We start from the raw sequence: 26675 nt of genomic DNA, 5'->3' as shown, positions 1-26675 counted from the left end.
CTGTGCGGCCCTCTGGGCTCCGAGGGTGCTTGAGACCTGAAAGAGGGGAGGAGACGGAGGAGGAGACACACCGGATGAGCCGGAGACTTCCAGGGAGGCGGGCAGGCCAGGAGGAAGTCGAGAAGAGGGCTGGGGAGCACCCCAGGCCCCGGGAGTGAGGAAGGGTACGCGGGCCCAGCCCTCCCACTCCCACTCCGGTGACCCGGCCGCTCTCGGACCCCCAGATGGACGGCTAAGGAGCTCACGTACCCGGGCACACGCAGCAGCGCAGAACAAAGGGCCACACATGCTCCGAGCCCGCTCCGTCCCCGCCTCGCGCTCCGGGGCCCGGGTTACCTGCGCAGGTGAGTGGGGTGGGGCTGCCCCTGCCGAGGTTCCGGTCCCGGCTTCCTGCGCGGCTCGGGCCCCCGCTTCCGCCCCGGTGCCGGGTGCGCTGAGGCTCGGCCACTTCCTCCCCGGGTTTCTGGTGAAACTGAGTCAGTGCGACCGAGGCGGGGCGGACATTAACCCCAGCGCCGCCGGCCCCGCCTACTGCCGTTGCGCCGCCACCTGCCCGCCCTGCCCCGTCGCGCTCCGCCACCGCCACCCCATGTCTCCGGACCCCTTCCCCCGCGGACTGCTCCCGGCACCGTCTCTGGGTCCCGGCCCCGGGCGGCGCCCCTCGACGCTGCTCTACGTAGGCTCCGCGAGGCCAGCCTCACGGCAGGGCCCCGCACCCCAGAAGTGCAGCCGGTTCTCTGGCCTGGACGCCGCAGCAGAGTCGTCCATTCGGGGGTCCAGCACTCCCGCCTCCCTTTCCGGTCGGGGCCAGCATTTCCAGCTCCTGGCCTGAGGCCCTTGAGAAGGAGCTAGGGGAGGAGAAATGGGGCAAAGCCCGACGCCAACGGCAAACGATCTTGCCGCCGTCGTCAGCCCTCGGGAAATCATTTTCATCTCGTGGCGGGAAGAGATCCCAGAAGCTGTGGGGCTGCACCTTTGGTAACTGGAATCCCGGATGCCTGCTCCAGCGTCACCGCCCTTGCCAGCTCCGGGAAGCCCTCCTTTCTGCCAGAGTGAGCAGTTGAGGCGATTTCCTCCTTCCAGGTTTCCCTGCTAGACCTGCAGTGGTTCCATTTTGTTTGAGGCCCTTCCTTGTACTGAGGTTTACATTCAGGTCTCTGTCAGAGCTGAGTCCCTGTTAGCTCTCATTGGTCTGCCGCCTCCTTCCCTGGAGTACAGGTTCCCTCTTCTCTCCCACTAAGAGGGTGCTCCTGGTCAAGAGCTGGTCGTCCTCTTCCAGTAGAATGCCATCCTTGGAAGCTAGAAGCTCCAGCTCGCCAAAGTAATTGAGATAATGACCTTCACAGATCTGTGGGTTCCTTGAAACCATGAGTGAAGAACTCCTCTTAAAGACCATTCTTACAGAACAAGATTGGCCTTGTTAATGCTCTCCCCAAAAAGAGATTCCACACCTTTTCATGATGATCTAACAAATCCCGCCCAGTGAGAACGTTCTTCCTAATTTCTCATCTAGAGCAGCTTTACCTACTAGGTCCTGTAGCCACCCTTTGATCATTTTCCTGGATGACCTGCAACACTCCTCAACTGCCTACATTATGAGTGTTAGGGGTGGGAATCTGGGGTCTGTCCCCCTCCTCTGGATTTTCTGCTTTTTTTCTCATTGCCCCTCACACACTGGTGGACACAGGACAATGGTGTTATGATGAGAATGCAACAAAAGATTGTGCAGTTACTGGGGAGAAAGGGTTTTGTTGTGAGCAGATTTCTGCCTCCCCCAATACCTTATACATACAAGAATCCTAACACAGGAGACTATGACCTTATAGTGACGTGACATAACCATAGATTTATCATTACATCCATCTACACCATTACAAAAACCTGTATTTATCAAGCGCTGACAATGCCCGAATGCTGTTTTTAAGTACTTCCCACACGTTGCCCTATATACTGAAAACAAACCAAGAAAGTAGGTACTATTTTTATCCCCATTTTACAGGTGAACAGACAGGCTCAGACAGGTAATGTAGCAGGTAGCAGAGGGAGGATCAGAGTCTAGGCAGACCAATTCCATTGCTTTAGCACCTAAACCCTGGGCTTTACTACACTTGCAACTCTGACTTCAGCTGGACCTTCCACCCTGCCCACAGATTTAGCTTGCCAGAAATCAAAACTCATTTTCAAGTGGTGGGCAGCCCCCTTTAGTTAAGATGCTGGCACAACTTGACATAATTGCTAATGCTCACAGCTACTCTGAGAATAGTTTCCAGTTTGCAGAGAAGTTCACTAACTCCCTTGAGCTCACAGTGAAGAGTGGGAGGCAGGGCTGGATAGGGCTTGAGTATGTGGACTTTAGACTCAGGCTCCTGGGTTTAACTCTCACCTGCCACTTACTATCTGTGTGGCCTTTGGCAAGTTATTTAGCCTGTCTGTGCCTTGGTCTCCTCGTGTATGAAGTGGGGCCTCAGAGGTTATTATGAAGATTAAATGAGTTACTGCAGATAAAACATTTGATACCATGAGTACTCAAAAGTAACAGAGCTAGAATTTTATTCCAAGTCTCTCTGCCGTCAAAAACTACACTTTTCCTACTACTTTATACTGCTTCTTACATACTGAGAAGAAAAACTACACGTGAGAGGAAAAAAGACTAAGATAGTCCACCCAAGTGGTGAAAGCAATGGCATTTGAATGGCGGGAATATGGGGTAACGTTTTCTTCTTTCTAGTTTTTAAGTTATCTTCCAAGTTCCCTTTAGTGAGTTTCCACAATGAAGACCAGAAATATATCCTGACAGTCTCCACATTCGTCATATTTAGCGCCAAACTGCTCCTCTCTCCCCTTTCTCTCCTGGTCTCATTGTCCCTGCCACTTAGGAGTTATCTTTGCCCTCTGCCTTTCCTTGGGCTTTCCCTGCAAACATCTAGCTGGCTCCTGGGTACTGACATTCTCTCTGGTATTGGGTCACACCCATCCCTTCTGTCTACTGCCATTGCTGTCCTTGCTCTGAGCTCTGTGCCAGCTTCCAGATGAACTCCAGGCCACCTTGCACGCTGCATGAGGTTGCCTCCTCCAGCCTTGCCTTCATCTGCCCTTTACCTGTTTAGACCCTTAGTGACCACCACCCCCCCCCTCCATAGCCTCTCTGGCAGTGTGCACAGAGCCAGCTGTCCCCTGGATGGATTCATAAAGTACACTTTGTAGAGAAGCAAAGAGTGTTAAACCTGTTGAGGGGCTTAGCTAAGGGTGTTCCCCTTACATATAGGAAACTGAGCTCAGCAGAGACTTGTCCTGGATTTGTTCAGAGACACAGAGCTAATGTGTAGCAGAGGGCCACATGCAGACTTAAGGTCTCCTGACTGCCAACCTTGTGCCCTTTCCATGATTCTGCCATGCCTTCCTGCAAAGCATTTCCAGATGATATGGTTTTCTAATTGTTTGTTGCAGGCCCAAGAAGAGCTGTCTGGGTAAGTTAGCTCTTTTGTTAGACCATGTGGCTCACCCTCCCTCTGTGAGCTTGGAGAAGAGTAGGCCTGGGTTTATGCTACTGACTTCATTCTTATGTGCCATATCACCGGTACCAACCATTACTCTTAGGATTGGGTGCTTTGGTGAGAATATTCAGTCCTTAACACCACTGCTAGAAAAGGAACGCTGACTACCTTGTCTCAGATGGTGATCTGGTGGTTTCTATCAGTAGGTGTGGTGGGTCGTCTACAATGATGGCCAGCAAAGGTGGTAGACCCTACTTCACCTTCCCGTATATGCACACTGCTCCTCCCACCAAGAGGTGGCATCTGTGTTCCCTTCCCTTTGAATCTGTAACTTGCTTTGACCAACAGGACATGCAGAAGTGGTACCCTGTGACTTCCGGGCTGTAGCCACATGGCTTGCATTTTTTCCCTCTTAGAACCAGTTGTGACACAAAGAAGCTTGACTCCCCTGCAGGAGTGAGAGGTCACCTGAAGAGAGCAAGCCCCTGGAGGATGTGAGACAATGAAGGAAGAAAGAGAGGAGTACAGCTATCTTGAAGCCACCCCAGGTGAGTAGCTGTGTGAAGCCATCTTCTATCCTTAACCTCAGTCCAGCTGCCCCTCAGAGACTGGCTGCACCTGCCAAGCCCTGCCCAAGATGCAGAACTGGGAGTAAATAAATGGCTATGTTTGTTTTACGTCTTTGTATTTTGGGGTGGTTTGTTATGTGGCAATAATAACTGAAATGGAAGAATAATATATTTACAGATTAAATTTTGGTTTTAATTATTTAGTGATCATAAACAATACATTTTATTTTATTTTATCTTTTGGTGACAAAACCCAGGAACGAATAAACAATACATTTTAGAAATAAATTTCCATTTTAATTATCTAAGTCAAAGCCCATGAATTCTCTTGATAATGTAGAACCAATAATTTTTGGTAAGGAATTTTGGGGAAAGTAATGCAATACTTTTCAGGGTGAGGCCACTGTGATTGGTTCAATCTTTATTTAAGGGAGACAGATCTTCTTGGATATTACTACAGCCTTGAAGAGACATTTTAATTTTTTTTAATGTTTATTCATTTCTGAGAGATAGAGACAGAGCGCAAGCTGGTGGGGTGGGTGTGCAGAGAGAGAGGTAGACACAGAATCCAAAGCAGGCTCCAGGCTCTGAGCTGTCAGCACAGAGCCTGATGCAGGGCTCGAACTCACGAACCGTGAGATCATGACCTGAGCCGGAGTTAGATGCTTAACCGACTGAGCCACCCAGGCGCCTCTTAAAGGGGCATTTAAAAAGAATTATACTAATGCAAAAATGCCCACACGGTATTCCATTGTGGTAGGTGACTTCTAAATTGCCACCAGTTGTCTAGCCCTTCTGATTTTCATGCCCTGTGTCATCTTTTCCCCTTGAGGGTGGCTGGGCCTAGTAACTGACTTCTGATGAATAGAAAACAGCAAAGTCATGGCCTGTCACTTCCTAGATTAGGGTACAAAAAGACTGTGACTTCTACCTTGCTTGCCTACCACCTTCCTCTCATGCCCTGGCTCTAGCGGAAGGTAGCTGCCATGTGGCGAGGAGTCCTCTAGAGAGGTCCTTGTGGCAAGGGATTAATGTCTCTGAGCAACAGCCCTTGCCAGCACCTGACTTGCAGCCTTCTGAGAATCCCTTACCCAGAGGAGCCAGCCAAGCCGCCTGCTGAAATAGTGATATAATAAATACTTAATGTTTTGGGTGCCTGGGTGGCTCAGTCGGTTGAGCGTCCAACTTCAGCTCAGGTCATGATCTCACGGTCCGTGAGTTCAAGCCCCGCGTCAGGCTCTGTGCTGACAGCTCAGAGCCTGGAGCCTGTTTCAGATTCTGTGTCTCCCTCTCTCTCTGACCCTCCCCCGTTCGTGCTCTGTCTCTCTCTGTCTCAAAAATAAATAAAAAAACCTTAAAAAATTAAAAAATAAAATAAAATAAATAAATACTTAATGTTTTAAGCTGTAAAATTTTGGGATAATTTGTTATGCAGCTTTATATGACTAACGTATTCGTTAACTGAAAAAAATAGGATATCAAACTATAAACAGTTTCTTTGGTACAACTTTTTAGAGAGCTAATATGACCATAAATGTCAAACTCCCCTAAAATTTTACACACCCTTGTAGCCCCACCTCTAGAAATTTCTCTTAAGGGAAAAGAAAAATCATGGAATGCTAACAAAGGAATAGTTACAGGGATGTTCAGAACAGTACTATTTATAATGGCAAAAAACTGGTAGCAATCCATATATCTAATGATAGGGGATTAACTGTATCATGGAATTGTTGCTAATAGAAGAGGTTGGAATCCATTAGTGAGTCTTGAAAACAAACTGACTTGCTGTTAGCATTTGAAAAAATAAAATGAAATAGAGTTAAAAATATCAAAATAAAGGTAAGTTTCTCTTCATAAGAAAATTTTCACTTCAGCAATCCCTATCAAAATAACACCAGAATTCTTCACAGAGCTAGAACAAAGAATCCTAAAATTTGCATGGAACTGGAAAAGACCGTGACTAGTCAAAGCAATCCTGAAAAAGAAAACCAAAGCTGGAGGCATCATAATTCCGAACTTCAAGCTCTATTACAAAGCTGTAATCATCAAGACAGTATTGTACTGGCACAAAAACAGACACATAGTTCAATAGAACAGAATAGAAAACCCAGAAATGGACCCACAAATGTATGGCCAACTAATCTTTAACAAAGCAGGAAAGAATATCCAATGGAAAAAAGTCTCTTCAGCAAATGGTGTTGGGAAAACTGGACAGTGACCTGCAGAAGAATGAACCTGGACCACTTTCTTACAACATACACAAAAATAAACTCAAAATGGACAAAAGACCCAAACCGAAGACAGGAAGCCATCAAAAATCCTAGAGGAGAAAACAGGCAACAACCTCCCTGACCTCAGCTGCAGCAACTTCTTACTTGACATGTCTCCAGAGGGAAGGGAAACAAAAGCAAAAATGAACTATTGGGACCTAATCAACATAAAAATCTTCGTCACAGTGAAGGAAACAATCAACAAAACTAAAAGACAACCTACAGAATGGGAGAAGATATTTGCACATGAAATATCAGATAAAGGGTTAGTATCCAAAATCTATCAAGAACTTATCAAACTCAACACCCTAAAAACAAATCATCCAGTGAAGAAATGGGCAGAAGACATGAATAGACACTTCTCCAAAGAAGACATCCAGATGGCTAACAGACACATGAAAAAATGCTCACCATCGCTCACCATCAGGGAAATACAAATCAGAACCACAAGGAGATGCCACCTTACACCTGTCAGAATGGCTAACATGAACAACTCAGGCAACAACAGATGTTGGCGAGGATGTGGAGAAAGAGGATCTCTTTTGCATCGTTGGTGGGAATGCAAACTGGTGCAGCCACTCTGGAAAACAGTATGGCAGTTCCTCAAAAATTTAAAATAAAACTACCCTATGACCCAGCAATTGCACTACTAGGTACTTTTCCAAAGGATACAGGAATGCTGTTTTGATGGGGCACCTGCACCCCAATGTTTATAGCAGCACAATCAGTGGTAGCCAAAGTATGGAAAGAGCCCAAATGTCCACTGATGGATGAATGGATAAAGAAGATGTGGCATATATATACAAGGGAGTATTACTCGGCAATCAAAAAGAATGAAATTTTGCCATTTACAACTATGTGGATGGAACTAGTGGGTATTACGCTAAGTGAAATAAATCAGAGAAAGACAAATATATGACTCCACTCATGTGGAACTTAAGACACAAAACAGATGAACATAAAGGGAAGGGAAGCAATAATATAAAAACAGGGAGGGGGACAAACCATAAGAGACTCTTAAATACAGAGAACGAACAGAGGATTGCTGGAGGGGTTGTGAGTGGGGGGATGGGCTAAATAGGCAAGTAGCATTAAGGAGGACACTTGTGGGGATGAGCATTGAGTGTTATTTGTAAGTGATGAATCACTAAATTCTATTCCTGAAATCATGATTACACTATATGTTAACTAACGTGGATGTAAATTTAAAAAATAATAATAATAAAAAGAAAATTTTCATTTCATGTTTATATATGTATGCATTATGATATTAAATGAATTTCTTACTTTGAGTCATCGTCTACAATTTTTTTATGGCCCAAATTTTGAAAAACTCTGCAGATTTAAAAAAAGATATGTACAAAACTACTTAATAAGTATTCAAAAGATATAAAATTATAAAATGGCTTGCATATGTTACAAAATGATCTAATTTCATGGAAATCCAAAACAAGCAAAGCTCTATGAAAAAGGAAAAATAAACATACCAAACAGATCATTTATACTTTTCTTCTTTATCTATATTTAAAAATTTTCTACAGTGAACATGTCATCTTTAAACATATTTCTTGAATAATAATAGTTTTTAAAGTTTCCCAAATAATTATATATTGTATATTAGCATTTTCTTAACTATGTTACATATGCACAGAAAAAAGACTAGAAGAAGTTTGCCAGGATGTCAAACTTCCAAAGTTTGCCAGAAGTTAGCAGTCATGGTTTTATGTGGTGGGATTGTGAGGAATTTTTAATGTTTTAGAAAATTTGGAAATGTTGGGGCACTTGGCTGGCTCAGAGGACCATGCGACTCTCAATGTCAGGGTTGTGAGTTTGAGCCCCATGTTAGGTGTAGAGATTATTTAAAAATAAAATCTAAAAAAAAGAAAAGAAAAGAGAATTTAGAAACTTTTCTAAAATGAACATGTTTTTCTTCCATAATAAATTTTTTTTTTTTTTTTAGTTAAGTAATCTCTACACCCAGCATGGGACTCGAATTCATGACCCCGAGATCAAGAGTCATGTGTTATACTGACTAAGCAGCCAGGTCCCCCTATAAATAAAAATGTTTAATAAGAGGAGGAAGAGAAGAGACATTTAAAAACAGCCTAGTTCTTTTTGTTTTTTAAGTTTATTTATTTTGAGGAGGCAGAGAGTGAGTGTGGGGGAGAGGCAGAGAGAGGGGGAGAGACAGAATCCCAAGCACTCTCCGTTCTCTCAACACATAGCCCAACATAGGGCTCAATCCTAGCAACCATGAAATCGTGACCTGAGCCAAAACCGAGTCAGCTGCTTAACTGACTGAGCCACCCAGGAGCCCCAAGAAGAGCATAGTTCTGATGATATCTTCCTGTTGCCCATTTTATACCCCCCACTGGATTTAGGGCAGGCCAGGGGAGCAAGGCAGACACCCTCACCTCTGCCCAGGGCAGCACCCTCTTTGTTTACCCACCCTGATGTGGCCCTGCTGTCCTTGTGGTTTTTTCTTTCCATGTTATCTTGGGGCATGATTCCCTTATCTCAGGCAAACTAATTGATGCATGGTGATGCTCATAGGGCAGTGAGCTGTGTGTGAATGCAAAAATGGAAGAATGTCAGTAAGGAGCCTTACACATAAATAATGGGCATAACTCATTTGTGTGCCATTGAGCCTCACAGGAGTCATGCCGCATGCTCTTGCAAAATCTCCACAACCTCTAGTTTACAGATGAGGAAATAGGCTCACAGAGGCTCCATGCATGAACCTGTCTGTGTCGCAGTGTAGGTGTCTATGAAGTTTGCATATTTTGTGTCCCCAATCCATCACCAAGTTCTATTAACTAGGATCCCCTAAATAGCTTTCCAATCTGTCCCTTTATACCCTTTTCACTACCAACAACACTACCTCCTCCAGTTAAGCCCTACAGCAGTGGCCTCCTAACTGATCTCCTTCAGGCTTTTTGCACTCTCTGATTCTCCGTCTTTTGGAAATTTAAATTTGAACATGTCAGCCTACCCCACCACTATTACATAAGATTTTGTTGTGACTTCCAGTACTCTTAGGATAGAGACAAAATTCCTTAATGTGGATTACAGAGCCCTGTGTAGATACCTCTACCCACTCTGCCTCATGACTCACGATTTCCTCCCTCCTCTCTCTGTTCTAGCCCCACTGGCCTTTTAGTCCTTGTACTCAACATCTCCCTCCTGCCACAGAACCTTTGCATTTGCCCTACCTTCTGCCAGATCCATTCCTGCTGGTCCCTGTGCCTAGTTAACTCCTATTCATCCTTTAGAACTCAGTTCAAAATGCTACCACTTGCTAGGTCACACCCTCAATATAGCACCTTTTACCTTCTTTTCCGGATAACTAAATACAGTTGCAACTTTACATTTGATTAGTTGATGAATATTTGTTTATTTTTACCCTAAACTGTTAAGTTCCATGAAGGCAGGGACTGTGTTTCTTTGGATCACCAATCTCCAGTACTGAGCATAACACTTGGCCTGCTAGATGAGCTCATAAAATCTTTGTTATTAAGTGACTAGGTTAGTGAACAAAACTCATTGAGTCTTCTGATCTGGTTCCTTTTCCTGAAAGGGCTCCCAAACTCTTCAAGAAGATAGGATGGAGGAACTATCATAATAATGCTTGCCACTGTTATGTGTAACAGGTCATCAAAGTAACAGCTGAGTCTACAGGCTGCATATTAGAGGCCTCCCTAGCACTCATTTCCACCCTCTTCCAAAGAGGCTCAGGAGGGAAGCCACTGTGGAGAAATCCCTGGGCCACCCTTTGGCAGACGTGAAGCCTGGAGCCTCACCAGGAAGGCAAGGAGAGTGACAAGGCAAAGGAAGGGAATGGATGTTTACTAAGAAGGGACTCTGTTTTGGACATCATGTTTACATCTATCAACTCATTTATTCCTCCCCCAAAGCCCCATGTTGCAGATGAGAAAATAGACTCAAAGAGGTTGTGAAATGTGAGGGTTATAAAACCAATGCAGGGCAAAAAACTGAGTTTGAACTCACATCTGGCAGTCTTCCTCTAAAGTCTGGGCTTTTTCAGGCTATTTTCCTGGGCTCCAGCCCTCACATACCTCCCCCACTCTGTCATCTTAGAGCCCCAAAGTTTTTCATCATTAAAGACTCATCTATTGGCCTTTATCTATAGCTCTCTTTACGCAGTGTATGGTGGTTGAAATCGATACCCTGGAAACAGAAACTCAACATTGTAAAGGCAACTACTGTGAGACCTAAAAAGAAATATATAAACAAGATCCTGTGTTGAACTCGAGTTGGAAGAGACGAGTCTGGTCTCAGGATGGAGGTAAAACTGCCACCCGGTTGCCCCCAGCCCGACTCCGGCTGTCGCTGCCACCACCAGGAGGAGGGCCATGACCTAAAGGAACAAGAGGAGTTGAGAAAACTGTTTATTGGTGGTTTGAGCTTTGAAACTACAGATGATAGTTTATGAGAACGTTTTGAAAAATGGGACACACTTACAGATTGTGTGGTGATGAGAGACCCGCAAACAAAACGTTCCAGGGGTTTTGGTTTTGTGACTTACTCTTGCGTGGAAGAGGTGGATTCAGCCATGTGTGCTCGACCACACAAGGGTGATGGACGTGTAGTGGAACCAAAGAGAGATGTTTCTGGAGAGGATTCTGCAAAGCCTGGTGCCCATCTAACTATGAAGAAAAATTTCGTCGGTGGTATTAAAGAAGATACAGAAGAATACAATTTGAGAGACTGCTTTGAAAAGTATGGCAAGATGGAAACCATAGAAGTTATGGAGGACAGGCAGAGTGGAAAAAAGAGAGGATTTGCTTTTGTAACTTTTGATGATCATGATACGGTTGATAAAATTGTTCAGAAATACCATCACTATTAATGGGCGTAATTGTGAAGTGGAAAAGGCCCTTTCCAAACAAGAAATGCAGTCTGCTGGATCACAAAGAGGTCGTGGAGGTGGATCTGGCAACTTTATGGGTCGTGGAGGAAACTTTGGTGGAAGAGGAGGCTACGGTGGAGGTGGTGGCAGCAGAGGTAGATATGGAGGAGGTGATGATGGATACAATGGATTTGGATGTGATGGTGGCAACTGTGGTGGTGGTCCTGGTTATAGTAGCAGAGGAGGCTATGGTGGTGGTGGACCAGGATATGGAAACCAAGGTGGTGGGTATGGTGGTGGTGGTGGTGGAGGATATGATGGTTACAATGAAGGAGGAAATTTTGGAGGTGGTAACTATGGTGGTCGTGGGAACTATAATGATTTTGGAAATTATAGTGGACTACAGCAACCAAGCTGAGGACCCATGAAAGGGGGCAGTTTTGGTGGAAGAAGCTCGGGCAGTCCCTATGGTGGTGGTTATGGATCTGGTGGTGGAAGTGGTGGATATGGTAGCAGAAGGTTCTAAAAATTTTCAGAAGAAAAGGGCTACAGTTCTTAGCAGGAGAGCGAGCAAGGTGTTGTCAGGAAAGCTGACAGGTTACTTTGAGACAGTCGTCCCCAGTGCATTAGAGGAACTGTAAAAATTTGCCACAGAAGGAACGATGCTCCATAGTCAGAAAAGTTCCTGCAGCTTAAACAGGAACCCCTTCTTGTTCAGGACTGTCATAGCCACAGTTGGCAAAAAGTGCAGCTATTGATGAAGGCAATGTAGTGTCAATTACATGTACATTTCTGAGGTCTTCTATCTGTTGTAGCTTTTTCTTTTTCTTTTCGTTACCTGAGGTATATTGCCCTGTAAATTGGGTAGTAATCCCAGGAATAAAAATTAAGGAATTTTTAACTTTTCAATATTTGTGTAGTTCAGTTTTTCTATGTTTTAGTACAGAAATTTTAACAAAATACAGTTTTGAAGGTGTTTAGTTGAGAGTTAATAAGTAAAGAAGAAGGTCATTGTTAATTACTATTTTGAATGAATTTTGCTAATGTTAACTGTGAAGAAACACCTGCTGACTTGCAGTTTAAGGGAATCTATTCTCCGCATTTCCAAACCATGAAATGAATGGACTCTGACATGTGGGGAGAATAGATATTTGTATGTTTGCAATGTGTGTTTTTGATAAATACTTGGGCATTTAAATTAGCATATTTGTAAATTTAATAGCATTAAGATTTACCTTCAAATGAAAAAAATCTCAAAATTAAAAAGAAAGAAAAATATACATATAACAAAAATTGGAATGTGGAAAGTAAACGGGGATGATGAATCACCCATCATTCATATTGAGGAGACAAGAGATGCTATCTAAAATGGACAAATATATGACATTACACAAAGGGATAATGGTGATTACAGGAGAATTAAAAACAGAAGCTGTTCATGGGATTGCTTCTGGGGAGTAGAGCTGGGGAGAGGAGAGAAACTTTCATTTGTCATTTGTTTGTCCTTCGGAGCTGTTCATCTTTTAAAAAAATTACAGTGTTCTTCTGTAACTTTTCTAAAATTTTAGAATATTTTTGTTGCAAAAGACTAAACAAACAAACATATCCTTCCTTTAGAATGCAGGTACTGTGTGTTTAAAACTGTTAGTCTTGACACATGGAGGAGGTAGGTCTTTGGGTTTCCTCTGTGTCAGGAAGGACTTGAGTCAGGGGAGGGTCATGTGATGAAAATATGGCTTCCTAAGCAGTTGCCTCTGGGGAACGGGCATGGGAGAGAAGCTTGATAAATTTACCTTTGCAAGCACAGGGCCAGGCTGACAGAGGAGCACCTCTTCCCCTACATATTTCATAATGCAGCTCGCATTCAGACACACCCAGACACAAGAGGGTACTGACCCTAAGAGGGCCAGAAATAACCATCCCTGGTAACTATCTGCAGTGAGACTCTGCCCCTACCAGTGCCACACTCTGAGCAGGACCTCCTACCTGCCTGGGACCCTGCTCCTGCAGGATCCATCTGACTCCAGCTCCTCAGGGCCCAGGTGGATCTAGTCCCAGGAAGATGAGATGCTGAGTGCTCTCTGGTGAGTGTGATTCGGGTCCTGTTCCAGAACTGGCCATAGAGCACTGAATCAGAGCCCTGCACCCCTCAGAACCCAAGGATCCCTTCTTCCTCCTGAGGATTGGCACCCTCTTGACCTTTGCTTATCTGAAATTTATATCACTTTGGGCTACGGCAGCTGCACAAGAGGAGGGCTGGGGCACAGCTCGGGAGTGCCACTCACTGGCAGCTAAGAGCCAGAAGATTGGCATTCCCAGCACCAGAGAAAGTCCTGTTGATCTTTGACCCTCCGCCCCTCCCGGAGACTTGGCCCTCCCTCCTCTTTCTTCCTTTCTTCCCTGCTGGCCTCTCCCTCTGTTCTCCGTCTCCTCACTTCCCTGACACCCTTGCTCTGACTGGCCGTTTTTCCCCAGGTTGTTGCTCACGCCAATCCTTCCATGCTGTCTTCAAGCCCTACTTCCTGCACATCTCCCAGCCCTGATGGGGAGAACCCAAGTAAGAAGGTCCAGTGGACTTCTGGGAGGAGGAGGACGTCATCCACGGACTCAGAGTCAAAGTCCCACCCCGACTTCTCCAAAGTACCCAGGTCCCGGAGACCCAGTCGGCTGACGGTGAAGTATGACCGGGGGCAGCTCCAGCGCTGGCTGGAGATGGAGCTGTGGGTGGACGCGCAGATTCAGGAGCTCTTCCAGGTGAGTGCTACCAGCAGGGTGGGAAGCCACCAGGGGCCTGGGAGAGAGCCTGTTGGGACACCTCAGGAGGAGCCGGAGGGTCAATGTGAGAGAAAGCTGCTCCCAACAAGTGAACGTGGATTTGCAGTCCAGAAACCCGCCTGCCTCTGGTCTGGGCTCTACCTCTAACTCTCTTCAAAATCTGAGCCAGGTCTTTTCACATCCCTGAGACTTAGTTTCCTAATCCACAAGATGAGCCTATCAATGCCTGTCATAGCTCCTTTGTAGGACTTTTGTGAAGCTCAGATGAGATACAAGAGCGATTTTTATTTACTTCGTGTCTTGACTTACTCTCATCCTGAACACACATACGTGTCAAGGGCTACATTGTCCAGGACTATAGCTATGTGTAGCTATTTGCCTTTCAATTAATAAAAATTAAATAAAATTAAAGGTTCATTTCCTCAGTCACACTAGCCACATTTCAAGTGCCCAGTAGCCCCACGTGGCTCATGGTTACCACACTGTCAGCACACATATAGAACATTTCCATCCTCTCAGAACAGACAGCAATGGACTAGAATAAGTCCTTGGCCCTGGCTCTGATGGACCCCCTCAACTCCAACCCTGTGAAAAGGATGGCTTTCTGCCCCTTGTCATGAGAAATGGCACCTTCCTCCTGAGATAACTAAAAATCGAGATCCTAGAGTAGTCACAACTGCTGCTTCAGCAACAAGGGTAGCATTCTGAACACTTAACTCTGTGTTAGGCACTGCACCCAGCACTTGGCATGCGTTACCCCATTCGGCCCTCCCCACAACCCCCTTCGGTAGCTATGTTTTTACCTTGAAGGAAATGGAAGCCTAAAGATGTTGAGTATCAAGTCCAAGGTCATACAACTAGGAAACCAGGAGACCGGGAGCTGCAGCTGGAGCTCTGCCTGCAGAGCCTGGGCGCTTACTCGGGCAGCTTAGTGGTTCTCCAGCCCTGAAGTACTTCAGAAAAAACTGGATGACTTGACTGTGCCTCAACTGACTTTAAATCTACTAGGGTCTTTTAATAAGCCCCACAGTTAATTCTAGCATGTGGCTGGCTGAGAACCACTGCACCAAGCCACAGACCAGGAGTCTTGTCCACATACCATGGTCCTTTCTTCTTCTGCTTCTTGACTCAGCTCCTATCTTTTGTTTCTGGGGCAGCAAGGGGCTTGTCATTCTTCCGGGTAAGGGCTGTGTCAGTGGCCCTGTGATTGGGGGTGGAGGAGAATGATGCATGTGGCCCAGGCTGTCTTGTGAAGCTCACTGGGTCATGTATCAGTTTGGCCCAGGTGTCGACCATGTCCCCTGCGGCATTCTGGGCTCACTTGTTCAGTGTAGGGAGATGCCCTGGAACTGTGAGCAGAAGAGGCACATGTTTTTGGCCTGCGTCTGCTCTGCCCTTGGAGAACACCTCTACTGCCCTTCTATCCTGCTGGCACCCTCCCTCTCTGGAACAGTTTCACTTTCAGATTGTGGTACACTTGCACAAAAAGTCTCATATTTCAGACACCTCAGAGCAAATTTTTCCAGGCACTGGAGAAAGACACTAGACAAAGAACCTGCTTTTGCAAGATCAGTGCAGGGGGGAAAGCTGTACAATAATGAGCTCATCACATTTGAAAGCAGGATACGTGGGAGGACCACTCCCAGGCAATGACCGAAATAAAATACCTGGCCTGCAGTTGCCATGACAATTGTCCAAAGGTGCCAGGTGGCAGTTCCTCTCACAATCCCAGCACTTTTCAGCAGGAAGCATCCAAGTGCCTGGGGAAGCCCCAGGTGGCTGGTCATCTTAGGCAGAGATGGAGGCAACAGTGTTCAGGCTTACCTTGCCCCACTTCTACCCATATAGAGTCTGTCTCCACCCACCAGGCTCTCCTCGACATGCCCACCTTGGATAGAACTGCTGGGAATTATTCCAGGGATGCATCACTACTTGTTTAGTTTCGTTTAGTGGGTTCCAACCTTACCTTGTTGGAGGGCCCCGTCTCATCTCACTGGGTATGCACCAGCTCTGTTGTCGTCAGAGGAACCAAGTCTGGGTTCAACAAAACAAACAGACTTGGGGCCCTAGAGCTCCTATTGTCCAGAGGTGGAGTGTGGATTTGGCTTCTAAGGAAGGATGTAAACACTCATGAGTTTGTTCTATTTTAAGGAGACTCTTGGGGCACCTGGTGGCTCAGTTGGTTACGGACTTTGGCTCAGGTCATGATCTTGCAGTTTGTGGGTTCAAGCCCCATGTTGGGCTCTGTGCTGACATCTAGGGGCCTAGAGCCTGCTTCAAATTCTGTATCATCCTCTTTCTCTGCTCCTCCCCCCCCCACTTTCTCTGAAAAATAAATAAACATTAAAAAAATTTAAGGAGACTTGCCCAACAATATGCCCCCCCCCGATCCCACCCATGATTCCATGTCTGTTTTACGACAAGACTTCTTAAAAGTTTGTCCAGGGGCGCCTGGGTGGCGCAGTCGGTTGAGCGTCCGACTTCAGCCAGGTCACGATCTCGCGGTCCGTGAGTTCGAGCCCCGCGTCGGGCTCTGGGCTGATGGCTCAGAGCCTGGAGCCTGTTTCCGATTCTGTGTCTCCCTCTCTCTCTGCCCCTCCCCCGTTCATGCTCTGTCTCTCTCTGTCCCAAAAATAAATAAACGTTGAAAAAAAAAATTAAAAAAAAAAAAAAAAGTTTGTCCACACTCACATCCTTTCTTTAAAATGTTTATTTATTTATTTTGAGAGAGAGGGAGAGAAAGTGAGCACACAAGCCTGGAAGGGGCAGAGAGGGAGAGAGAGAGAATCCCAAGTGGGCTTCGTGCTGTCAGCACAGAGCCAGACTTGGGGCTTGGACTCAGAAACTGTGAGATCATGACCTGAGCCGAGATCAAGAGTCAGATGTCTAACTGACTGAGCCACCCATGTGCCCCAACACTCACATCCTTTACTTACCTTTCCCCTTCCTTTCACTATTCAAACCACTGAAACCTGGCTTCTGTTCCCATCATTCTATTGGGAGCTCTTGCCAAGGTCACCAATCACTGCCTTGGGGCCAAATCTAATGTACACATCAGCAGGGGATACTGTTGACCACTCTAGAGTTTTGAAACGTTCTTCCCCACGCCCCCTCCAAAAAGAAACATTCCTTCCCTATAGCTTCTATGACACTATCTTTTCCTGGTGGCAACTGGCATTTTGATGCAGGCAGCCCTTCTGATTTGGTGATATTTTAAGAAACAATCTATTAGATTTCCAACTTTAAAAAAGTATTGCTAACAAATATGTGAAACAAACACTTGTTAGCTCATCCCTGAGACTTACTTCATTGCTGGTTCCCATGGCAGAGAGATCAGGAGTACGGGGATGGAACATGGAGTGAAAGTGAGAAAGGAGTCAGATCAGGCAGCATCTGGCAGGAAACCACTTCATGCAATATCGACTCACAGTTTTACCATTCTTGTTCATCTCAGCAGGGGTTGTTTGATATATCCACTCATTTCTGAGAATTCAAAAAATACTTTAAGGAAAGAATATTTGGATTATGATATCAGCCCATATTCTCAGCTCCAGACTGCAATCGTAATCTGACTCTCAGTAATATATACATACCTTATATCCAAAATACGTGTAGTTAATATCATAAGTGATATGAAAAGGTTTTGGGGAGTCAGACTAATACTTTTTTTAGAGGTAGAATTCTAATAGTTGGAGTGCAGCTTTACTATTCTGCCCCACTCTCCACCTTCTGGAATTCCAAATGCACATGTGTTAGACCACTTGATATCATACCAAGATCACCAAGACTCTTTTGTCTTCTTCCAACCCCCCCCCCCAGGTTTTTTTCTTTCTGTGTTTCATTTTGGCTAGTTTCTGTCTCTGTATCTTCAAGTTCAACTGATCTTTACTTTGGCAACGTCAAATATGCCATTACCTCCATTCATCCAGTAAGTTTTTCATTTAAAATACTGTATTTTTCATCTCTGGATGCTCCACATTTGTTTTTTTTCTCATATATTTCATTTTTCTCATTAGTATGTTCATGGTTTCTTCATCTGCTAATTCTGTCGTGTGTGTGTCTACTTCTATTAACTGATATTTCTCCTGGTTATAGGTCATATTTCCGGCTTCTGGTATGACTAGTGATTTTTTTGACTGGATACTGGACATTTTATGAGTTTCATGTTACTGACTGACTGGATTTTTTTTTCTTCCTTTAAAGCATTGGGTCTTGTTTTAATAGGCAGCTTAGTTACTTGTGGCTCAGTTTGATCCTTCTGAAGCTTATTTTTAAGCTACATTGAGTCTAGAGTATCCTTTAATCTAGAGAATAATTTAACCCCTAGTCAAGTATGGCCCTTCTGAGGTCTCTACTGAATGCCTAAATGATCAGTGATGACTGTCCACTCTGACTGGATGGAACTTGATTTGTCTCCCAGTCCTGTGTGAGGTCTGGGAACTGTTCATCTCTGTGCCTTTGGTGCCTCATAGTATCTGGGCTTGTGAGGCTTTATCCTATGAATGTGCATCTTGTGTTCAGCAAAGACTCAAGAGAACCTTTATGCAGATTTCTGGAGAAATCTTTTCATAACATCCTCCTCTCCAGAACTTTGTCTAGCAACTCCCAGCCGCCTCAACCCTGAACTCTGATCTCTGTCCTATCAATTTCGCAAGACCACTGTGCTCTCCTTGGGACCTCCCTCTCTGCTCTGTGGTCTGGAAATTGCCTCTAGGAAGAAATACAGGGCAATTACAGAGTTTGTCTCATCTGTTTCCCTTCTCTCTTAGGTAGTCCTGAGCAACCTTTGTCCAATGATTGAAAACATTGTTCATATATATTCTAGTTTTCTAGTTACTTTAAAAAAAAAAAGTTTATTCTTGACACAGAGAGACAACACGAGTCGGGGAGGGGCAGAGAGAGGAAGACAGAATCCCAAGTAGGCTCAGTGCTGTCAGCACAGAGCCCATTGTGGGACTTGAACCCACGACTACAAGATCACAACCTGAGTGGAAACCAAGAGCCAGACGCTTAACAACTGAGCCACCCAGGCACCCCTAGTTTTCTGGTTACTTATTTTGGGAGAATAAATTCAGTCCCTGTTACTAAGAATAAATATCTGGTTAACTCCCACTCAGCCTTCAGTTCTCAGATTAGAGGTCACTTCCTCCAGGAAGCCTTCTTAAATCCCAGGCTTGGTTATGTTCTCTTTCCATTGTGTTCTCAAAGTATCTCATCAGAGTGCTTATCGCTCTGTATTATAACTGCCATTTCACTTGTCTATATCCTTCAGGAGACTATAAGCTTTTCAAGGGCAGGGTTATGTCTGTCTGTCTTGCTGTTATGGCCCCAGCACTTATCACAATACTTGGTGCATAGCATGCCCTCAACAAATATGCATTAAATGAATGAAGGATGAACCAGATGAGCTAGAAACCAAGCAAGCAAAAAGGAAAGCCTAGAGCTTAGGGTGAAAGAGCTAACTTAGAACCCTAGCATTATTTATTTTTTAAAAGGCATGGAGGGGTACCTGGGTGGCTCAGTCAGTTAAGCATCCGACTCTTGATTTCGGCTCAGCTCATGATCTCATGGTTTGTGAGATGGAGCCCCACATTGGGCTCTGCACTGAGCACCGGGCCTACTTTGGGTTCTTTCTCTCTCTCTCTCTCTCTCTCTCTCTCTCTCTCTCTTTCTCTGCCCCTTCCCCATTCATGGTCTCTCTCTCTCTCTCTGTCTCTCGAAATAAATAAATAAACATTAAAAAAATAAATAATAGGGGCACCTGGGTGGCTCAGTCGGTTAAGCGGCCGACTTCGGCTCAGGTCATGATCTCGTGGTCCGTGAGTTTGAGCCCCGCGTCCGGCTCTGTGCTGATAGCTCAGAGCCTGGAGCCTGTTTCGGATTCTGTGTCTCCCTCTCTCTGACCCTCCCCTGTTCATGCTCTGTCTCTCCCTGTCTCAAAAATAAGAAAATAAAACGTTAAAAAAATTTTTTTAAATAAATAAATAAATAAAAAGGCATGGGAGGACTAAAACTGTTAACAGTGGTTACCTGTTGGCAGTTGGAGGAAGGAGAGGGCAGGTGAGGCTTCTTTTTCCTTTTTCTTAACCTAAAAAAATATATATATCAACTTTATTGAGGTATAACTGACAGAGAATAAAATTCGAAGTGTACATTGGGATGCACTGTTTCATAGGTAACCACTACTACCCCAATCAAGATATGGAACACTTCCATCATTTAAAAAGTCCCACAAATGGGGCGCCTGGGTGGCTCAGTCGGTTGAGCGTCCGACTTCAGCTCAGGTCATGATCTCACAGCTCGTGAGTTCAAGCCCCGCGTCGGGCCCTGTGCTGACAGCCTGGAGCCTGCTTCAGATTCTGTGTCTCCCTCTCTCTCTGCCCCTAACCCATTCGCATTCTGTCTCTGTCTCTCTCAAAAAAATAAAAAATAAACATTAAAAAAATTTTTTTAATAAAAAAAAAGTCCCGCAAATAATGCTAAACAAATTATACAGCTTAAGTACTTATTATATATGTATCTATTTGTCTTCTTGACTGCCTCTAATATGTGGGCTCTTTGAGGACAAGATTTTTGTTTTGTTCACTGAAGCTCCCAAGTTCATAGTGCCAGGTTAATAACAGTAGTCACTGAACATGTATTTGTTGAGTAAATAGATCTTTAAGTATTAAATAATCAGAGGCGCCTGGGTGGCTCAATCGGTTGAGTGTTCAACTCTCATTTTTGGCTTACATCATGATCTCACAGCTTGTGGGCTTGAGCCCTGCATCAGGCTCTGCACTAACAGCATGGAGCCTGCTTGGAATTCTGTCTCTCTTCTCCTCTCTCTGTCTCTTCCCTGATTGCTCTCTTTCTGTCTCTCTCTGTCTCTGTCTCTCTCTTTCTCAAAAATCAATAAATAAACAACGTCAAAAAGGATTAAATAATCAAAAGGAAAAGGTGAAATTATCAAACCTCTAGAAAATGTAAAGGTGAATATCAAATATTTATTCAAATCCATATGAGAAGAACTTGCTAAGCATTAGAAGAAGGAGAAGGAGAAGAAATGGCAAAACCCAAACTGAAGGGGTGCCTGGGTGGCTCAGTTGGTTAAGTGTCCCACTCTTGACTTCAGGTAAGGTCATGATCCCAGGGTCGTGGGATCAAGCTCCACCTTGGACTCCATGCTAAGTGTGGAGCCTGCTTGAGATTCTCTCTCTCGCTCTGCCCCTCTTCCCTGCTTGCATTCTCTCTAAAATAAAATTTAAAAAAAATTAAACCCCCAAACTGGAAAAGACGATTAGTTACATTTAGCTATATATAAACATTTAGCTATATGTAAACACATATATTTCCCCAACCCCTTCCTCACACACAAATTTCCGTCATATGTAGAATGAACGTCAGGGCTAATCTAGTTTAAAAAAAAAAAAAAGACTTCTTAAATCAGTAAGAAAAAACTGAACCCAGTAAAAAAAAAATGAATGAGGCAGCAGTTGAAGTGTATTCTGGTGACCCTGGGGGTTTCCAAGACCCTTTCAGAGGGTTCCTGGTTATGTTCATAGTAATATTGAGATGTCATTTGCCTTTTTCACTATGTTGACGTTTGTACTGATAATGCAAAAACAATGGTGACTCTCAGTGTGAATCAAGAAAGTGGCACCACGGGCACCTGGATGGCTCAGTTGGTGGAGCATGCAACTCTTGATCTTGGGGTCATGAATTCGAGCCCCATGTTGGGTGTAGAGAGTAATAAACAAACAAACAAACAGACTTTAAAAAAAAAGTGGCACCAACCTGTGCTAGGAGTCATGTTCTTTATCACCATGCCACTTTCACTTAAGAAAGTCCTGTTGGGATGAGCACTGGGTGTTGTATGGAAACCAATTTGACAATAAATTTCATCTTAAAAAAAAAGTCCTTGATAAAGCAGTAAAAAATCACAAGTTTATTAAACCTTGGCCATTGAGTTCACATCTCTCTCTCTCTCTCTCTTTAATATTTATTTATTTTTGAGGGACAGAGACAGACCATGAGCAGGGAAGGGGCAGAGAGAGATGGAGAAACTGAATCCAAAGTAGGATCCAGGCTCTGTCTGAGCTGTCATCACAGAGCCTGACACGGTGCTCTAACTCACAAGCCGTAAGATCATGACCTTAGCTGAACTCAGACACCTAACCAACTGAGCCATCCAGGCGCCCCACATCTTTTTTTTTTTAATAGACTTATTAAAATAGACTTATAAAATAAATATGTTTATTTATTTTTGAGAGAGACAGAGTATGAAGGGGGAGAGAGGGAAACATAGAATCTGAAGCAGGCTCCAGGCTCTGAGCTGTCAGCACAGAGCCCAATGCAGGGCTAGAACTCATGAACTGCGGGATCATGACCTGAGCTGAAGTCAAGACGCTTAATTGACTGAACCACCCAGGTGCCCCTAGACTTAATTTTTAGAGCAGTTTTAGGTTCACAGGAAGACTGAGCAGAGAGTTCTCATGTTCCCCCTGTCCCCACTCATGCATAGCCTCCCCCATCATCATTCCCCAACTAGAGCAGTGCAATGTTATGGTTGATGAGCCTACATTGACACATTATAATGACCCAAAGTCCATAGCTTGTATTAGGGTTCATTCTTGGTATTGTACATTCTAAGGGTTTGGACAAATGTGTAATGACATGTACCCACTATTATAGTATCATACAGAGTATTTTCTCTGTCCTAAAAGTCTTCTGTGCTCCACCTATATATCCCACTTTCCCCATTATTCCAACTGATCTTTCTACTGTCTCCATAGTTTTGCATTTCCCAGAATGTTGTATAGTTGGAATCATACGATATGTTTGGCCAAATTCAGATTGGCTTCTTTCACTTATTCCATGTGTTTGTAGTTCATTTAGTCTTTTCATGGCTTGAAGCTCATTTCTTTTAGTGCTGAATAATAATTCCATTGGCTGGGTGTGCTGTTGATTTATCCATTTACCTATTGAAGGATGTACTGGTTGCTTTCAAATTTTGGCAGTTATGAATAAAGTTGCTATAAACATCTTTATGCAGGTTTTTATATGGATACGTTTCCAGCTCACTTGGGTAAATACTAAGGAGCTTGATCACTGGATCATATGGTAAAAGTGTGTTTAGTTTTGTAAGAAACGGCCAAAATGTCTTCCCAAGTGGCTGTACTATTTAGCCTTCTTACCAGCAATGAATGAAGGTTCCCCTTGTTCCACATCCTCATCAGCATTGTATTGTCAGCATTTTGGATTTTTTGCCAATTTGATAGGTACGTAGTGTATCTCACTGTTGTCTTAATTTGCAATTTCCTACTCACATATTATGTTGAACATCTCATATCCTATTTGCCATTTGCATATATTCTTTGGTGAGGTATCTGTTCATATCTTTTCCGATTTTTCAGTTGGGTTGTTCCTTTCTTACTTTTGAGTTTCAAGAGTTCTTTGTCTATTTTGGACAATAGTCCTTTATCAGATACATCCTTTGCAAATATTTTCTCCCAGTCTGTAGCTTGTCTTCTCATTCCCTTGAGCTTCTTTCATTTTCAATTTTATAAACTCTGTATTGTTTAAATTATTTCACTGACTATAATAACTTTTGTTTTTTTAAGTTTATTTATTTTGAGAGAGAGAGCACACATGCATGTGTCAGCAGGGGAGGGGCAGAGAGAAAGAGGGAGAGAGAATGCCAAGTAGGGCTCGAACCCATGAACCATGAGACCATGACCTGAGCTGAAATCAAGTGTCACACACTCAACCGACTGAGCCACCCAGGTGCCCCTGACTGTGATAACTTTTAAAGACAGCTTTATTAAGATATGATTCACATACCATACAATCACTCACTTGCAGTGTATACTTCCAATAGTTTTAAGTATCTTTGGGGTTATACAACCACAGCTTAATTTTAGGACATTTGATTACCCCAGATAGAAACCCTGTGCCAATTAGCAGTCACACCTCATTCCTTACCACCACCACTCCCAGCCCTAGGCAACCACTAATCTACTTTGTGTCTCTATGGATTTATCTATTCTGGACATTTCATACAAGTTGAATCATAATATGTGGCCTTTTGTAACTGGTTTCTTTCACTAGCATAATGTTTTCAAGGTTCATCCATGTTGTAGTCTGAATCAATGCTGTGTTCCTTTTATTGTTGAGCAATATTGTATAGCTACATTATATTTTATTTATCCATTCATCAGTTGATGGAGATATGTATTATTTTACCTTTTGGCTATTATGAATAATACTGCTATGAACGTTCATGCAAACTTTTGTGTCGACATGTTTTCATTTCTCTTGGGAGTAGACCTAGGAGTAGGATTGCTGGGTAGGGTGACAACTCTATATTTAACATTTTAAAGAACTGCCGGGGAGCCTGGGTGGCTCAGTTGGTTGAATATCCGACTCTTGATTTCGACTCAGGTCATGATCTCACAGTTGTGGGTGTGAACCCTGCTTGATTTTCTAGCTCCTTGGGGCGCCTGGGTGGCTCAGTTGGTTGAGCATCCGACTTCAGCTCAGGTTATGATTTTGCGGTCCATGGGTTCGAGCCCTATGTCGGGCTCTGTGCTGACAGCTTGGAGGCTGGAGCTTGCTTCGGATTCTGTGTCTCCCTCTCTCTCTGACCCTTCCCAGCCCATGCTCTGTCTCTCTTTCAAAAATTAAAAAAATAATTTTTTTAATTAAAAAAAAAAAAAGATTTCCTAGCTCCTCTCCCTCTGCCCCTGCCTCTTTCTCTCAAAACAAACAAACAAACAAACAAATAAAAAAGAACTGCAAAACTGTTTTCCAAAGCAGCTGTACCATTTTAGATCCTTACCAACAACATGCATACACCTTTGAAATTAAACAGGCACTCTTTTTATTTTTTTAAAATTTTTAAAAATATTTATATTTGAGAAAGACAGCACGTGAGCACGGTAGGGGCAGAGGGAGATGGGGGGAGACAGAATCTGAAGCAGGCTCTAGGCTCTGAGCTGTCGGCACAGAACCCGATGTGGGGCTCAAACTCATGAGCCGTGAGATCATGACCTGAGCCGAAGTTGGATGCTCAACCGACTGAGCTACCCAGGTGTCCCGAACAGGCACTCTTTTTAAAGAACCCTAGCCCTGTTTCAGATAGAAGATAGTAGGTATTCAGTAAGTGTTGAATGGCAGAATGAACGTGTGGTCTGAGTAAGGTGAGGAGACAGACTGAACATGGAAGTAGGGTAGGAGATGGGTGAGCCCGACATAACATTCACTCCAGCACCAGCTAGCCAGGCCCCTCTGAGCCCCATGTGATTCCCAAACAGGGTCAACCAACTCCTCCTGAGCCTGAGATTGACCTGGAAGCTCTCATGGAACTATCCACAGAGGAACAGAAGACTCACTTGGAGGTAGAATGTGGGCCTGGGGTTGGGGAATGGAAGCTGAGCTTAGAGAGGGAGGAGCCCAGGAACTCAGGTTTTGCCTCCTTGAGTGGCATGGGGAGAACGAGTTCAGAGGAGAAGATTCCTGGGAAGCTGAGTGGAGGCTTGTGGGAAAGTTCTGTGGCTCAGGGACTCACTCTTTGTTCTTTTCCACCAGGCTCTTCTCCAAAACTGCCCCCGCCCCACAGAGGTAAGGGATGCTCTGCTGCTCTGGGGGTAAGCGGGACCTAGAGGGGAGGCAGCTAATGAAGAGGAGTATTTGAGAGGAAGGCTTAGCGCTAGGTCCTTCTCACCTTCCCCAGCTCTGGAGACATGGGGTCAGGGGAGATTAAGAAGGGCATTGTGGTGGGTGAGCGTGACCCCTTTCCTTGATCTCATCCCTGTTTCTCTTTCAGTCTTTTATCTCTGAGCTGCTCAGTCAACTCAAGAAACTCCGGAGACTCAGTCGGCCTCAGAAATAAGCCTTGGGAGACTACCTTCAGCAGCCTTAGCACTGCCAGGCCTGCCCTGAACCTCAGAATCCTGGGCTGAGAGGGAAATGGTCCCCTGGGACAAAGACAAGGAATGTGGAAGATGAGAAGGGACATTTGGATACCTCTTGTGTATGTGTAGCCACAGCTGGTTCCTGTTAGCTAGGCTTTCTGGAAGCCATTCATGGCTGTTGCCCGGTACTTTCCTTGGCAGCCAAGTGGATAAAACCTTTGGGAGCCCCAGCTGAATGGAGTGTGGAGCATATCTGTCCTGAGGGATAGGGGAGGGGAGGGTGAAGTGATATACCAGAAGGCTAAAATCCTGAGTCACCAGATCCATATTTCATTCACCCATCCATCTATCCATCCATCCATCTAGATAGGCCTTGAGAATTCAAAGGTGAAGGTCACAGTTCTACTTTAGAGCTCATGATATAGCAAGGTCCAGAGGCCAAGCAGAGGGCACCAGACTAGGACACACAGCATCCTGCATCACCAACAGGAGCCCAAGTGGCAAAGACTAGTTCTGAATCCCATAGGGGAGGTAATAAGGAAAACCTAGTTGGGTCTGCAGAAATCAGGGATAGCTAACCCTCCTCTCTCCCTAAATGATTCAGGAGGCATCAGGCTGAGAACATGAGCTGGCTCCGGCCAGCAGCAGAAAGAGAAAAGGCAGGAGCTAAGTAGAGGCGTGTAAAGGGTACAGGTGGAGACTCCAGGAGTCAGCTCAGGAAGGTGTGGCTGGAAACAGACACTAGGTCTGAATGGCAGGCAGGTTGGGACAGGAGCCTGGAGAGATGGCATCCTTTGGGAGTA

General features: G+C 44.6%; 1 protein-coding gene and 1 pseudogene across 4 annotated transcripts; both read left to right on the top strand.

The window, feature by feature from the left end:
• Window positions 1-16: 16 nt before the first annotated feature.
• On the top strand, window positions 17-26102 carry PPP1R14D (protein phosphatase 1 regulatory inhibitor subunit 14D). Of its 4 annotated transcripts, XM_025919990.2 has the most exons (6): window positions 17-344; window positions 3911-4042; window positions 13679-13957; window positions 25273-25356; window positions 25547-25579; window positions 25785-26102. In XM_025919990.2, exons 3-6 carry the CDS (start codon window positions 13703-13705, stop codon window positions 25848-25850), a joined length of 438 nt encoding a protein of 145 aa, XP_025775775.1. In that variant the 5' UTR covers window positions 17-344; window positions 3911-4042; window positions 13679-13702; the 3' UTR covers window positions 25851-26102. The 4 variants fall into 4 exon arrangements, 2 of the variants coding, with proteins under 2 accessions (XP_025775775.1, XP_086566522.1); XM_086710396.1 differs by having other exon boundaries at window positions 25273-25579; XR_015252589.1 differs by lacking the exons at window positions 13679-13957; window positions 25273-25356; window positions 25547-25579; window positions 25785-26102 and adding an exon at window positions 5974-7625 and having other exon boundaries at window positions 287-1052.
• On the top strand, window positions 10665-11946 carry LOC112855951 (heterogeneous nuclear ribonucleoprotein A3 pseudogene; annotated as a pseudogene).
• Window positions 26103-26675: the final 573 nt, after the last annotated feature.

This window comes from Puma concolor, chromosome B3, assembly GCF_028749965.1.
Source record: "Puma concolor isolate L17-30 chromosome B3, mPumCon1.1.hap2, whole genome shotgun sequence".
Lineage (NCBI taxonomy): Eukaryota > Metazoa > Chordata > Mammalia > Carnivora > Felidae > Puma > Puma concolor.
This window is presented reverse-complemented; position numbering and strand designations above follow the sequence as displayed.